The sequence below is a fragment of the Parus major genome, chromosome 6 (genome assembly GCF_001522545.3).
Source record: "Parus major isolate Abel chromosome 6, Parus_major1.1, whole genome shotgun sequence".
Taxonomy (NCBI): domain Eukaryota; kingdom Metazoa; phylum Chordata; class Aves; order Passeriformes; family Paridae; genus Parus; species Parus major.
Window position 1 is genome coordinate 15,392,568 of NC_031775.1, and position 14,367 is coordinate 15,406,934.

The 14,367-nt window shown below is 41.5% G+C and overlaps 1 protein-coding gene across 1 annotated transcript; it reads right to left on the reverse strand.

Annotated features, from left to right (window-relative positions):
- Positions 1–290: 290 nt before the first annotated feature.
- On the reverse strand, positions 291–4,263 carry LOC107206535 (D(1) dopamine receptor-like). Its single transcript, XM_015632428.2, has 2 exons — positions 2,793–4,263; positions 291–2,169 (listed from the first exon to the last, which is right to left on the reverse strand). The coding sequence occupies exon 1, from the start codon at positions 4,223–4,225 to the stop codon at positions 2,852–2,854; it is 1,374 nt and encodes a 457-aa protein (XP_015487914.1). The 5' UTR covers positions 4,226–4,263; the 3' UTR covers positions 291–2,169; positions 2,793–2,851.
- Positions 4,264–14,367: the final 10,104 nt, after the last annotated feature.

Genomic DNA, 14,367 nt, shown 5'->3' on the forward strand with positions numbered 1-14,367 from the left:
TGTCATCTAACACAGCAGCTTGCCCTGTCATGAGAAAAATGTCAGTCAGAAGTCACAGTTAATCATTGCGAAAAAATTATTAGGAAAAATAAGCCTTGCTCATTTACTCTTCACACAAGTGTGTGATCTCTACAATGCTTCCCATTCTAAGAAAATAAAAGTACATCGAGTATCAATATTTATGTTATTAAATCAGCAACAGCAGATGTAGTCTGAATAGCTATGTGGTGTAGTTTCATATGAAGCACCTCCAGTAATATGCTACTGAAAATGAGAAAAAGAGTTTATAATATGCAATTTCTGAGATTTATTGCAGTCTTGATCATTGCACTGCACTTATTGCAGCAGACCTTACAACTGTAAACTACTGTAATGTGTATCATCTGCACATCAGTAATAACCATTAGCAACTAGCTACAAACAATTATTTCCAACATCACTTACAAAAACCAATTTCAAGTTGTCACTTAAAAAAGCTGCAGTAAAGACAAGGAGTTTTTCTTCAGGAAAACGTACATTTATTTTCATGCACAATCTGACCTGTTAATGAAGCATATTTAAACTATAGCCACAAGCACTGACACAAATAGCTTTTTCCTTTCTTAACACAAATATAGTTTCATAGATTGAAGCTACCATGCATTTTTGTTTGTTCTCAAGAGAAAACATTATTTAAATATATCCATTCCTTAATTTATTTCTGCTACCCACTCTGCCATTCACCATTTTCATCATCACTCTAAATAGTAAGTGCAGCCTAATTCCTGGGCAAGACAGACCCCATAGCAAGGCAAACCTCATGAGAAGGTAATTCTCTTCCATTAATTAACATCTTTTATCACTAATGAGACTCTACACATACTAAAAAAAAAAATAAAATATTATATTCTGTGCATAATAATTTCATGTGTGGCCTTGACTGCCAGAAGAGTGCCTGCCCATGAGCTGGAAGATGTGTGTGGGCAGGGACAGTTCACTCCTTGAGGGATGGAGCCAGCTGAAGCTCATGCAACAGAAACAGAAGGGAAGCAGGCAATGGGGGAGTCACAATTCAGGGTAGTATCTTGTCAGGTTTATCAGTATCTCTCCAGGATGGGTTTTAGTGTGGAGAGGGTGAGATAAGATGTCTCTTAGAGCTTGAAGATATAATTTTTGAGGGTTTTGGTTTTGGTTTGTTTTTTTTTTTAAAGGATTTAGATTTTGACATTCTTTCGTGTTTCTGTTCCGAGTAAGAAGAAAGAAATGTACTGAGGAAAATACTCTCACAAATTGAATCTTTAACACCTGAATCCATGTACAGTTCATATATGATCACCTAGAAACTAAACAATGGGAATCAAAACAAAAAAAACCACCTTACCTTGAATCTTTTTTAAGGCAACACCAGGATTATTTCAGCGCTCCAGAGGAGGCGCTAGGCATGCTGAATCATAGTTGTTAAAAGCTCAGAAACATGAATAATCACTAAAAGAAATTAAGTATACCAATGGCATCTCAAATTCTTATCTGTACCTTTTTTGCTTTCAAGAAAATATCTAAGGATAGTTGAATGCAAAAACCCCACAGCCAAACATCTTAAGCTCAATGCTTCTTAAGGAGACATTGTCATAGTGAAGCAGGACTAGAGATTATCTCAAGAGACCATTGCTTTGTGCCTCTGCCCCAAGGCAGGATCAACATTGTCACTGTCATATCTGACAGAAGCTTACAGTCATTTTACTGAGAGAGATGTCATAATTTACCTAGGGAACGTAGTCCAGTGCTTAATTATCCTTATTCTTAGAAAGTTTTTCCAAATTCTTGCCTTGGTCTTCCTTACAGCCCATTACTTCTTGTCCTGCCAGTGCAGCCCATGAAGAACAGATTGCAGTCACACCCAAGTATTCCCCAAGGACACATTCCTGAAAAGAGCAGGATAGCAAGAGCATATTTTCCCATAAGAATTAATGATGGGGAAAATGCATACAGGAAGTTAAGAACTACACGTGGTTTAAAATCACAGGGAGGAGGATTGCTGGGAGGAGAGTCTCTTCTGCTGCTGTCCTTTCAGCACGGATCACTGTTCTGAAAAATATCATCTGTGCCATCTATGAGACAATGCCCAAAAAACTCTTGCAGTGTAAGCATTCTTGCTGTCTCTTTCTGGACAGTTGTATCTTCATCTTCCTCCTGAGATAAATCAGAGCAAATCCATCATAGATGAGAGACAGAAAAAATGGGGTAAGGACGGTAGTTAGTGGCACATATTAAATGGTCAGCAGCAGAACCTTTAAGTAGTGGACAGAGAAATAGAGGACAGTGAGGTGCCACTGTATGGTCTTAATGTCTGCTGAACCCTTCTACACACATAGAAATGATCATAAAGTTTTCACAGTATTTTCTCTCCTGCAAGCCATCCTACACCTATTTGCTTTGCCTTTCGTTGCTCTTTATATTTACAAGTAGTGAAATGGGTTGACAGAGATGACCTGGTCACTCTTTATTTTGTGGATCATATTATATTTCTAATTTCTGGAGGGATTGTCTGCCTGAACTATGAGTTGTTTTTGCTTTGATCTAATTATCTCACTATTCTTAATACATACCTCAAATTTGACTGCAGAATGGGGGTGAACAAATGCATGGGAGATGTCTAATGACTGTGACAATGGGGTGAAGGTGGCCATGGGAAGAGGTTAGCTGTGGCTGCTATGTGCCTTTGGAATGGACTCCATATGCCTATCACCCCTCTGTGCTAAGAGCAGTGTTTTTCCCTCCCTCTGGCATGAGACTTTTGCTGCTGGGTAACTTACATGGAGAGAAGGAGAATCTCCCTGTGTGGTGGCTGTGTATGTGAGAAGTGTTTAATCACTCATCCCTCTGAAACAAGGCAATGGGGTTCCTCACACTGACCAAGTCCTGTACAGGGGGCAACAGTTTCCAGGGATGGTTTTGCCTTGCAATCCAATTGCAAAATAGCTGGCACTTGACAACTCTTGGGGCTGCTGCCAGGGGCAGTCTGTGTCTGAGAAGTCACAACCCTCTTCTCCATAGACGACATCTCACTGCTGTCCTCTCCCTGGAGGCTTTTGGCGTGGGGCAGGGGCTGCACCCAGGCAGTGACGGCAGCAGGAGGTACTGAGGATGCCACAGCTCCTTCCTTCTGGCAGGTGCTGTCACAGCGATAGGAAACCAGCTCATTGCTGAAATTGACCCTCTCCACAGGGGATTTGGGTGCCCCACAGCAGCAGCACCGGCAGCCCAAGAGATTGCTGAAAGCTCTCCTGAAGTCTGCATTGAAAGCATAGATCACTGGATTCACTGAAGAGTTGGCCCAGCCAAACCACACAAAGACATTGAAGGTGGTTTGGCCAATACAAAGTGACTGTCCCTCAGGGTCTTCCTCGAGGCTGGGCTGGCAGAAGGGCAGCAGACAGTTCAGCAGGAAGAAGGGCAGCCAGCAGCAAACAAAGACTCCCATTATGATAGAAAGGGTCTGCAGCACCCTGGTCTCCTTGTGCAAGGAGCTCCGTAAAGAGGAGGTGGACTCCTTGCCGGGAGCTGGCCGCTGCCCCCCTGCTCTCTCAAGGGTGGAGATGCGGCGGATCTGGGCCTGGGCAATTCTGTAGATCCTGGTGTAGGTGATGATCATTATGGCCACGGGGATGTAGAAGCTGATAAGGGAGGAGGTGATGGCATAAGTGGGGTTCAATCTGACATCACAGCGGGGTGTCCCAAGTAGCCAGGAGCCTGCATCTCTACTGTCCTTGGCTTTATGCCAGTGTAGCTGCACCGGGATGAAGGAGATAAGGATGGAGAGAGCCCAGGCCATGGCTATCATGGCACAAGCAAGGCGCTGTGTCATCCTGCGCTCATAGCGAAAGGGGCTGGCGATGGCCCAGTACCGGTCCAGGCTGATGATGCAGAGGTGGAGGATGGAGGCAGTGGAGCACATGATGTCGAAGGCCACCCAGGTGTCACAAAAGTGGCTGCCAAAGAGCCAGGAGCCTCCAGCCACCTCAGTGACCGCCTTCCAGGGCATCACCAAGAGGGCCACGCAGAGGTCCGAGACGGCCAGCGACAGCACGAACCAGTTGGTGACCTTGTTGCGGAGGTGGCGGAAGCGCAGGATGGCGAGGCACACGAGCGCATTGCCCAGCAGTGTGCTCAGCACCAGGGCGCCCAGCAGGCACCCGGTGAGTGCCCGCAGCACCCTCGGGCCGTCCCCCAGCGCCGCGCTCCCCATCGGGGGCGCAGCCCCGGCGCAAAGGCCGGTCCCGCTCTCCCGGGGCCCCCCGGCCGCTCCTGCCGGAGGGACAGCGCCCGAGGTGGCGGCGGGACCCCCCCGGGCCAGAGCCGCCCGCGCCTGGGGGAGCGGCGGCCCGCGGGGGCATCTCTGCCCGCCGCCCTCGGCGTGCCCCGCGGCGGCTCGGGCCGGCCCGGGCTACTCACTCACCCGCCGGCTGCCGGGGCCTCACCTCTCTCCTCCTGGCTGGCCGCCTCCGCTCCCGGGGCCGCAGCGAGGAGCCGTCCCGCCGCGGGGGCTCCGGCCGGCCGCGGCCCCTGGGCGGCGGAGCGGGGCCGGGCCGGGGCGCGGTGGGAGCCGCGCGTTCCTCCCGCAGCGCCGGGACAGAGCGGCTCCGGGCGCTGGCGGTGCCGCGGCTGCAGCCCCCGCGCATCCAGCGCTCTTCCCAACGCGAGAGGGGAGCTCTCCCACCGCATCCCCCTGCGGAGAGCGCGTCCCAGCCCTCACCTGCACTTGTCCGAGTGTTGGGGGCGAGGCAGGACCTGGCGCTTTCCAAGTGTCTCCTTTTGGAGAGCTCGATCACATCTCAGTTTGGTTAGAGAGCAGGATGTCACTTCGTGTCGCTTTACGTACACTGGGAATGCGCTCAAATCTGGCTGTCAGAACCTGCTTTCACCAAAATACTATTGTGCCGTTTATTTTTTGTTTTGAACTTTTATGTAATGAAACCAAACCGCAGAAACCTAAAATCTCTAGTTTGGATCTGCTGCATTTTGGCAATAATTTGTTCACAGCACCCAAACCCTGCCTCTTTATTTTTCAGCCAAAGGTGTCTTCTGATGTATTTCAACAGTCTTTTATTTGTTCTTATAATAATATGCATATTTTCATATGCATGCATATATAATTACAGCACATATTACAGCCTACATTCAATAAAGTACCCAAATGCAAATAGGGTATAATCCTTAATTTTAGAATAATTTGTATAGCGATCCTGTCACAAGAAAAAAGAGATTTGAATTTTCACTGGATGTGAATAGAAAATATCAATCAATGTAATTAATTAACATGGGAAATAAGTATTTATTTTTACATTAGGTATTTTTTAATTTCTTTGCCTTTTAATTAAAACTATTCCAGTCACTAGTTTCAATACAAATAATTTTCAAGCAGTAAGTATCTGATTTCCTTTGTACTCTCATGATATTGTTGGTAATTAGTCAAGAGAGTGGAAATTTTTAAAATAAATCTTGAACAGCATAGCTGGCAGCTTAACCCTATGAAAAAAAATCAGGATATTAAGCTAAACTAGTTGGATTGTACCATTTCGTAACAGATTGCTAACATTTGGTCCTGTTTTTTAAGATCCTATTTTCTTTGTGCTTTGGATATCACAGTCTTCATGAAGCAGCCCACTGTGTTGTTCCTGCTATGATACTGAAAATCAGAATACACTTCTTGCTAATGTGTTTATCTGTAAGACTAACTCATAATTCAGACAACTGCTGGAGAGTCTTCTCTAATTAAATATATACTTTGTTAAAGCAGTAGCAGCTGTAAAAATAACATTGGCTGGCATGTAAGAACCAACTCCACTTTCTGTAGCTCCACATACATGGATTTTGCCAACATTTGAAAACCACAGTAGGGGTCTGATGTTCATTCCAATAGTAAGGACTGAATCTTAGCTTGTAAGAATTATCTACACATTTGCTAATTTGATTTGATGCACTTATTTTTATTTAGCCATCAATAAAATGACCCCAAAGGACAGAATATATTTGTGAAGGACTGTAAGTGGGACAGTAGCGTGACCTAAGGCAATACAGCACTGAAAAGGAAAGAGCAATGTGTTTGCATATTCAGCAGACAGTAGTGCTGCAGGGCTCTGTAGCACAAGATAGCCAGCATTCTCCATATTAAAATAACTCTGTGTATGTCCTGCTCCCAGGATCACATTATGCTCTGTGAATATGTCTAGCTCCTTTTTAGCATGCATTATAAAGGAGAGTGTATATGATGCTGTTTTGTGTGCCTGTGAGTGCCATATCTCAATTTTGTGGCTGTTGGTTGAAGTAAAATATGACTGACCAATCTCAAAATATAAATTTCTAATTGTTGTAATTAAAGTAGGCATCTAGGTTGAAGTCAGAACCCCTACTAACATCCTCACTGATAGGAAGGTTGTAGTGTGGACTCAACCCTTACTAAGCGAAATAGATTCTGCACAGAAAGAGACATTGTGGGTGCTCTTACCATAAAGAAAACATCAACAGACACATTCATCTTCTTAGATACCAGAGGATCCAAGTGGAAGATGTAAATGCTTAAGAAACTATACAGTGAGTCAGTCAGTGGCAAAGACAGAAATAGAAGCATTGCCCTGCTTTTATTCCTATATTGGGCCAGAAGGATTGAGTAAGCTTATGGGAGAGGGAGGAAAGAAAAACACAGGGGAAAACAACACTGTGTGAAAATTAGTGTGTGAAGTGAGTTGCAAATGCTGTAAGCTTTGATTTTAACTATTTCTTGAATTTATCTTACTTGGGATAGAACAGGAAAGTTCTGGGCAAAATAATGGAAAAAAATACTGATGGAATGGATAAGTCAGCCTCTCATGACCTCAGAAAATTTACGAGCTTGTTCCGTCTGTGAAAAAGATAAACTTATCCAGAGAATATATGTAAGACATATTGCAATATGTATATAATGGCTTGATATTGTATGTCTTTTAAATGCAATCACAGCATTTAAAATCTCTCTCCCTCCATGAAGACATGTATACAAGAAACTAAAATCAATTTCCTCTTCTTCCCGTTTCTTTCTCCTTGTTTCACTTCTCCCTTGTAAAATTATGTTATCCTAGACTAAGTGCTCACATGTTTTATAGCATGTATGATTAAAAGGAGACCTGATTCAGAAAGTAAAATTGAGCCTTTAAGTGTTTACCATGACTGTATTTGGAGCTCATGCCTCAGTCTAGCTCACTGACATGTGGCTGCATGACTGAGGCAAGTTAAAACTCAGTGCTCAAACAGGACATGATAATTCAATGCAAGCCTCACGGTGCCTCCTGGAAGGGCACTGCTGTTGTCAAGTCCTGTGCCGTGGTTCCACAGCTGGCTGGGAGAAATGAGCCTCCAGCAGGTGACTGGCAGGATCTGCTCTGTGCCTGGGAGCTGTGTACAGGGTTAGTGCCAAGTGTCACTGATGCTGTGTGTGCTCATACAGACAGCAACTGGAGGTTGCAGCCACACTGATCCAGTGTCAGCGTTTCTGCTTTGCCACATGAATGTAACCAACTGTGGTTAATTAAACAGCTAATTCAATTTTGAGATCTTGTCCAAATAGGGAGAGGATTATTATAACAAACTTTGGGAAGTAGTATCAATTTTTAGTATGTGGTCTCCCTGTGTAAAATGTATTGAGACACTGGTGGCTCAATACTGTGAGCTGAGCCTTCTTTCTGAAAAGCCATTGACAGTATGTGAATCAGATTAATCTGAGGTTTGGGATTAGCTCTGGTGACTCTACAGTCTCATTGGGGACTGATTTTAAATGTCTTGGAAAATTGTCATTGAAAGCAGTAATGTTACATCTGAAACCAGTATGATCATCTGTTCATCCATCTATTCATCTCTGCATAGCTAAAGAATCTTGTACATATATGTGTGTCTGTACACTTATAATCTTGGCTTTATATATTATCTTCATGCTTTCAATGCCATGTGACTTGTGTGAACCTGATCATATACTGAGACTGCTAATCTATGTGTATAGCAGATCCAGCATTTACTGCTGAAAATAGTAGTTTATTAGAGATATGGATTAGCTGTATGAGTGAACTGGAAGTTGATGAATAATTCATTGTTTCAGAAACTGTCTAGAGAAGTTAGAAGATGAATAACTAAGTTGACAGCTAAGTATCAAAAGCATGTTTAGTCTGCTCAGACTTAAGAGAAATAATTTGAATTTGTGTCATCCAATACAGAGTCCACTCTGTAGCTCTTCACATATTTTGAAGTTCTATGTGATTTGGTTTTTGATATGGTTCTATGTGATTTCACCATGAGTTTTTTAGTAAAACATCTCTTGAGTATGGAATACCTTTAAAGTTAAATAAGGACAAATACAAAATATGTAATATCCAACCAAATTACTTTTCTGGGAAAATCTTGGGCCTATCTTCTCTTCCAAATAGAAAGGCCAGAGATACCAAATTCACTTTTTGGGAAGCCCCACCAAGCATTACTATATGAGAGCTTATGAACTCTGGTCTGTAAGGGTGCTGTGATGCTTTCTATGACCTTATTTAGAGAGACTCTATTTGCAATTAGTGTAAGGGCATTAGGAAGCACAAAAACTATAGGTAAATAGCTTTTCCACAACACTTACTGGTATCACAGCACAAGGGGTACTCAGCTGTGAAGATGCCACTTTTGCTGGCTGGACCACCAAGCAGTTGAACTGATTTCCTAGAGAGATAAAGGGAAATTGCACTATTTTGACCTTTCAGTTCTCACATGAAAGTTGCATATCTTTTCTAGCACCTAACCACTTAATGTGTAAGTTCTTTCAGAGTATATGGATATACCACCTAGACAAGATGACTCTTACATTTTAAAATTATAGGATTGCTCTGATTTATCTGATAGGTACTTTTCAGATTGAGAGAAAGTTTCATTTTCATTACTGAAAAGATTAAAGCAAGAGTAGCTGTCTTCCCATCATGTCCTCCAGTTTACAACTGACATAGAGAAGAAAATATTCCCCTTCTCAGGACTGCCTAAATCCTCCTTGATTACCCCCTTTACCCTCTAGTGATACAGGAAATGCACAGAGCCATTTAGAGCCTTACCAACCCTTCTAATTACTTTCTTATTCTCTCTCTGCTGTATTTTACTGTTCCTGGGGCTGTTCTCAGTATTCAGGTTTGGAGCTGGATCCCAGAATTCAAGAGAACTGCACTTTGGTTTACCTTTGAGTAGACATCAATCATTTAGCCATCTTGGGGTTTTTTTGCTTTCGAAATTGCTTTTCAGTGATAAGGTCATTTCATTGCTTTCTTTTATCATGATTTTATTTCTTTTATTTCCTAGAACTAGCATAAGTGAACCTCTTGGTTTTTCCCTTCTGGTGTGGCCCAGCTTTTACCAGCACTCTTGGCTCAGTTCTGGTTAGCTTCCTCCCTCAAGGCAGCTCAGATGAGAGATCAGGGCTGGCACTTTATCCTCTCTGGCCCCCCAAACTGCACCTTCCTGGGGGAGTACCGGTGCCTGAACAGTATTTTCACCTTCAGAGCAAACACCCTTACCAACTCAGGCAGGGATGAAACGCCCATTGTGACATTTAGGTTCAGTCCCAAATCCAGAAGGTAAAACCAGAAGCTTTAGCTGCCAAACAGCCCTGTGACAGTGCTCTTAACTCTCCTGATCCTGGGCACCATTCTCTGGCAGCCACAGGGCACCTCTGCACGGCAGAGCAGCACACACCTGGCTGCAGGAATTCTGGCCTGGAGTTGGCTCCTACACAGCCCAGTGGTTTAGGAGGCAGAAAGATGGTTTTAATACAGTCTTTGCTTTCTTGAACATGAGCTGGGTTTTTGAATTGCACTTTATTTAACAAAGCTATGTGTTCAGCTGCTTGGGTATTTTATGACTGTGCCCACCATTTTCCAGAGAGGCACATCTGAAAAGAGAAAAGTGCTTTTGGTTTTGTTTTCTAAACAGGAATGCAAAATACATGACATTGTTATAGTAATCTGTACCTATATTATTTTAACTAGTGTTTAATCTAGGTTAAAGTAATGAAGATAACATGAAAACCAGTCTATAATAAATTGTTCACAATTTTAAAATGCTATCTCTGTATACTTTAAGATACAAATGCCTCATTGACTATTATTACATTTATAAAACTAGCACTAAAATTAAGATTAAATAATGCAATTCACCCCATGTTTCTAATACGGGGCACACAAAGATCATGAAGAATAAAAGATTTTTGAAATTCACTCTTAGCAATTGATATGGCAGAACTATTTCCAAATCATACTCAGATCCCTGTAGAAATTATTAATTTGTCTCTACTTAAGACAAAATATTTCCAACATAGCAGATAAATGAAGTCTTTGCTTCAGAATATGTGAATTTTAATTAATTAAAAATAAATGTGCATTTTCCTTAATTTTTTGCCCATGTCCCCACAACCTGTAAATAATTTTTTGACAGATGATGGGCATTATTTTCAAAGGACATACTGCAAATGGATTTTCTGTCTACATAGGGCAGTGACCAGCACTCAGAATTAAGAAGTCAAATTTAATCTTTAATCAGTATGATTTCACTTTAAAGAATTTCAGACAGCCATAACATTGCTTTTTGTTTTGTTTTGTGTTCATTTATTTCAGAAATTTGGTGAAACAGAGCCTATGAGCAAGCTGGCAAGCTTTCTAGCACCTGGGAGATGTGATACTTGATAGGCTGCATTTCAGTGTTCCATAAGGAGCATTTCAGACTCTCATCTTTTTTTCAGAACTGGTTGGACTGCACAATCACACTACACAGGCATGATGCACAATTGCTTTCTGAAGGGAAGATCCTGGCGCTGCCACTAGTAAGGCTTGGTGCTTGGAAAACCTGTGTTTGAGGATTAGCAGTGGTTCAGTAGAGAAAATATGAGCAAGGCAGAAGTGATGCCAGGAGGCAGATAAAAGCCTTTTGAAGGCTTCACAGCCCTATATTCACCCATTCTCTGAGAATTCCACATCCTTATCCAACATATATTTTAGAGCAATCTTTATATTCCTCTCACTCATTTGACAGGACAATTTTTCTTTTACCTAAATTAGTGTATGAGCCCATACTGGCAAGCTTAATTTACCCACTTACTGCAAGCTCATGGCTGCACCACAGCATGAAAAGTAACTGGGCATTGATGCTCAAGGATAATTACAGACTTGTAGGCACTACAGGTACAGCTCCACAGCCTGCACTTACTACTTTGGAAATTGATTCAGATTCAAGTTCTTGTTCTTAATATGCAAATTTATCTGGATTTCCCCAGACATCACACTGGTAAAGGCCACGGAAAGTGCTCACAGTAAAGATCACAGTAGTAGCAACTACTTGGAAATTATCCCCGGTCAGAAACAAATCCATCCTGCAGGAGTCCCTTGACTACAAACATTTCCCCAAAAGTTCCAACAGCTTACACACCTTGCTAACTAGTGCTCCATGTTCCTTCTCTGGCAAAAGCTGAGCAAATTTGTGTTTGAATAAAAACCAGATAAACAAAAGCCCTCGTCTGTAGTATATGCTTCTTTTCCTGTGGTAGAACATGCCAAATATCAGCTTCACTGGCTATAGCTTGATTGCATGGTAGGAACTTTCCCTGAGACATCCCCTGTTTAGACTGGGGACAGGTCACTTTCAGTTCTTCCCTCATGCAAGCAATTACACAGGGAAGTGGAGGCAGGATGTGTGATTGGTTCTTAAAATTGAGTCAGGATAAAATAAGTTATGCCCTTGGAACTTAAAAATGAGAAGTGTTCCACTGTCACACTATACAGCCACAGCCATCATCTAATAGCTCCATTTACAGCAGTGTTGGATTGGGACATTTCACTGATGAGCATAACATGTAAAACTTTATAGAATAATTCAGCAACACAAGCTCTCAGTGCTGTCTGGAAAATAGCTCAGGATATGTGTAGGATGCAACACTGCATAATTAGAAGGCGATATTTCTGTGTAGTAAATATACGCCTCTCCTTTTTTTTTTTCTCATTTCCCTCATTCCTGTCCATCCATGGTTCCAAATGTTGCGTTGTACAAATAAACAAACATTCCTCAGCAAATATTATTAACAAATGTCCTTAATAGATAATACACTTTAGAAGTTTTTCCCCTGTTGCACTGCCTGTGATTAGTCCTAGTCCTACTGGCTGTGCCTGGCTGCAGCATTTCCTGAGGGATTGTCTGCCAGTTCAGTGCAGCCTAAACACACAGCAGTAAATTGAACCTTACCCTTTCCAACTTTCCAACCACTCCATCTCATTCTGTTTGCCCAAGATAAGGAAGACTCATTCTTTTAAGGATAATCTTCTTTTTGCTATTATTTAGGACCTTGTTCAACATTCACAAGCAGTGCTTTGTAAACTGAGGAATGCAGCTCTTGCTTCCACCTTTTTATTCCTGTATCTGTATCTTCTACACAGCTTCATGTGCTGTGAAGTCAACATAATTGATAGGACAGTTATGTAAAAAAAAAATAACCAAAAAAAATTAGGTTATTTTTTATCCATAAGATCAATCCACACCAATATTATCACTGGAAACTGTTCACTCATTTGCTCTTTTACATTCTGTGGCAATTTCTTCAACTTTCTATGAAAGGTTTGAAAGCTTCTATGCTGGTTGTATCTCAAGAAAATAATTTATAATAAAATCCAATAAAAAATTTTCATTTGCAAGAAGTCCTAAGCCCCTTTCAGTTCTCACTGAGTTCAGGAGGAAAGACTCTTTCAAGTTTCTTCTTAGTGGAGTCTTTTCTTAGAGGACTTTTCCTGCCACTATTAGACAAAATTTGAGAGCATCCAGGACCTGATACTCAGCCTGGGCAACATTTTAGAGTCATGCTGTATATTCATACATAGCATCTGTAGGTTCAGGGCAGATTAAAATCAGATCAAGTAGATTATTCCTAAATATTTAATGCAAACTTAACTTATGAAGAGGATGTGTTTGGAGAATGCAAAGACATATTCCTATTATTGTAGACTCAATGTGTATTACGACACTATTTTAATTTTTTATTACATAATATAAATCAAATATGACTTGGCAAAAAAAAAAAAAAAGAAAAGTTCCCAAGAATCACTTTTTTGTTTTCTGTTTTTGCTTTATCAGCCATAGAAGTGACTTTATTAGTATTAATGACACAGTAAGCAAACAGCACAAGACTAAGACAGGAATTTGTTGTAATTACCATATGGGAGGACTAACAAATCTTTATCAACAGCATATTAACTTTAGAAAAGTAAACACTGTCATTGGATGTGACCAATGTTGGTAGGAAAAGTGCAAAGTAAAATCCCTGCAGTTGAATGAGCTCTCAGAAAAAATACGTACTGCTGTAGGCTAAGAACCATACAGCTCTCCTGCCTAAAAACCAGAAAGTTTTTAAAACCTTCAAAACCGGTTGAGACTGAATATATGTGATTCAAAATTAGTTGATGAATTATGTAAGAGAATAATTGTTCTTGGTTCTCTAAATCCCAAAAAAGGTAGGTGGAGAACAACTGGCCAAAATGTTCTCAGGGCAAGGAGAAAAGGGCTCAGATCTCCTCATTACAGTGACCCCCCTTTTCCTTCACCCCAAAAAATATGCCTCCCCTGACAACACAGAGTTACTGCCTAACCAAGTGACAATCTCAGGCTGAGAAACATGAAGTGCTGTGTTACCCATTGGCACTTACTTGTTCCTTTTCTTCCGCTTCATCTGTGTCTGTTCTCTGCCCATTTTTGTGCATCTCAAAGGCTGAATTTCAACAAAAAGAAAGAGAAAACTTGAAGTCTTTGTGAACACACAATGAGGTTTCTGGTTGACATGGACATACCTAATACTGTGGCCCAAGTATGTAAGTGTCTAATTGTTTAACTGAATAGAAAGAGGAAAGCAAAAGACATATGGATCATAACAGAAGTGGATTTTAAATTTTTTTAATTAATTTCTTCTACACTGTTAAGAACCTGTGTGATTACAAATCTGTTTTGGATGTGGTATTAAATACTTCTGTTTGTTTCTATTTTAACCTGATTTCAGATAAGAGTGATTTCTGATTTCTGGGTAACTCTCTGTCCATATGGCTCGAAGGACATTTAAACCAGGAGCATTTGGATACATTGGAGTCTTTGGCTTTTCTGTATTTTGATGGTGATAGCCAGAAGGAAACAGAAGTCTATATATAGGCATATCATCTAATTAGCCCTCTGGCAGTGGCAAACATGGAGGTTACATGGAAGGAGAGTCTTCCAGTGACTGTCAATAACCTGGAAAGGCTCCTGGTGCCTAACAGAGCAATGACAAGTACAGCTTAGCCCACAGCAGTGCTCAAGGTGGTTTTAGCACTGTTTGAA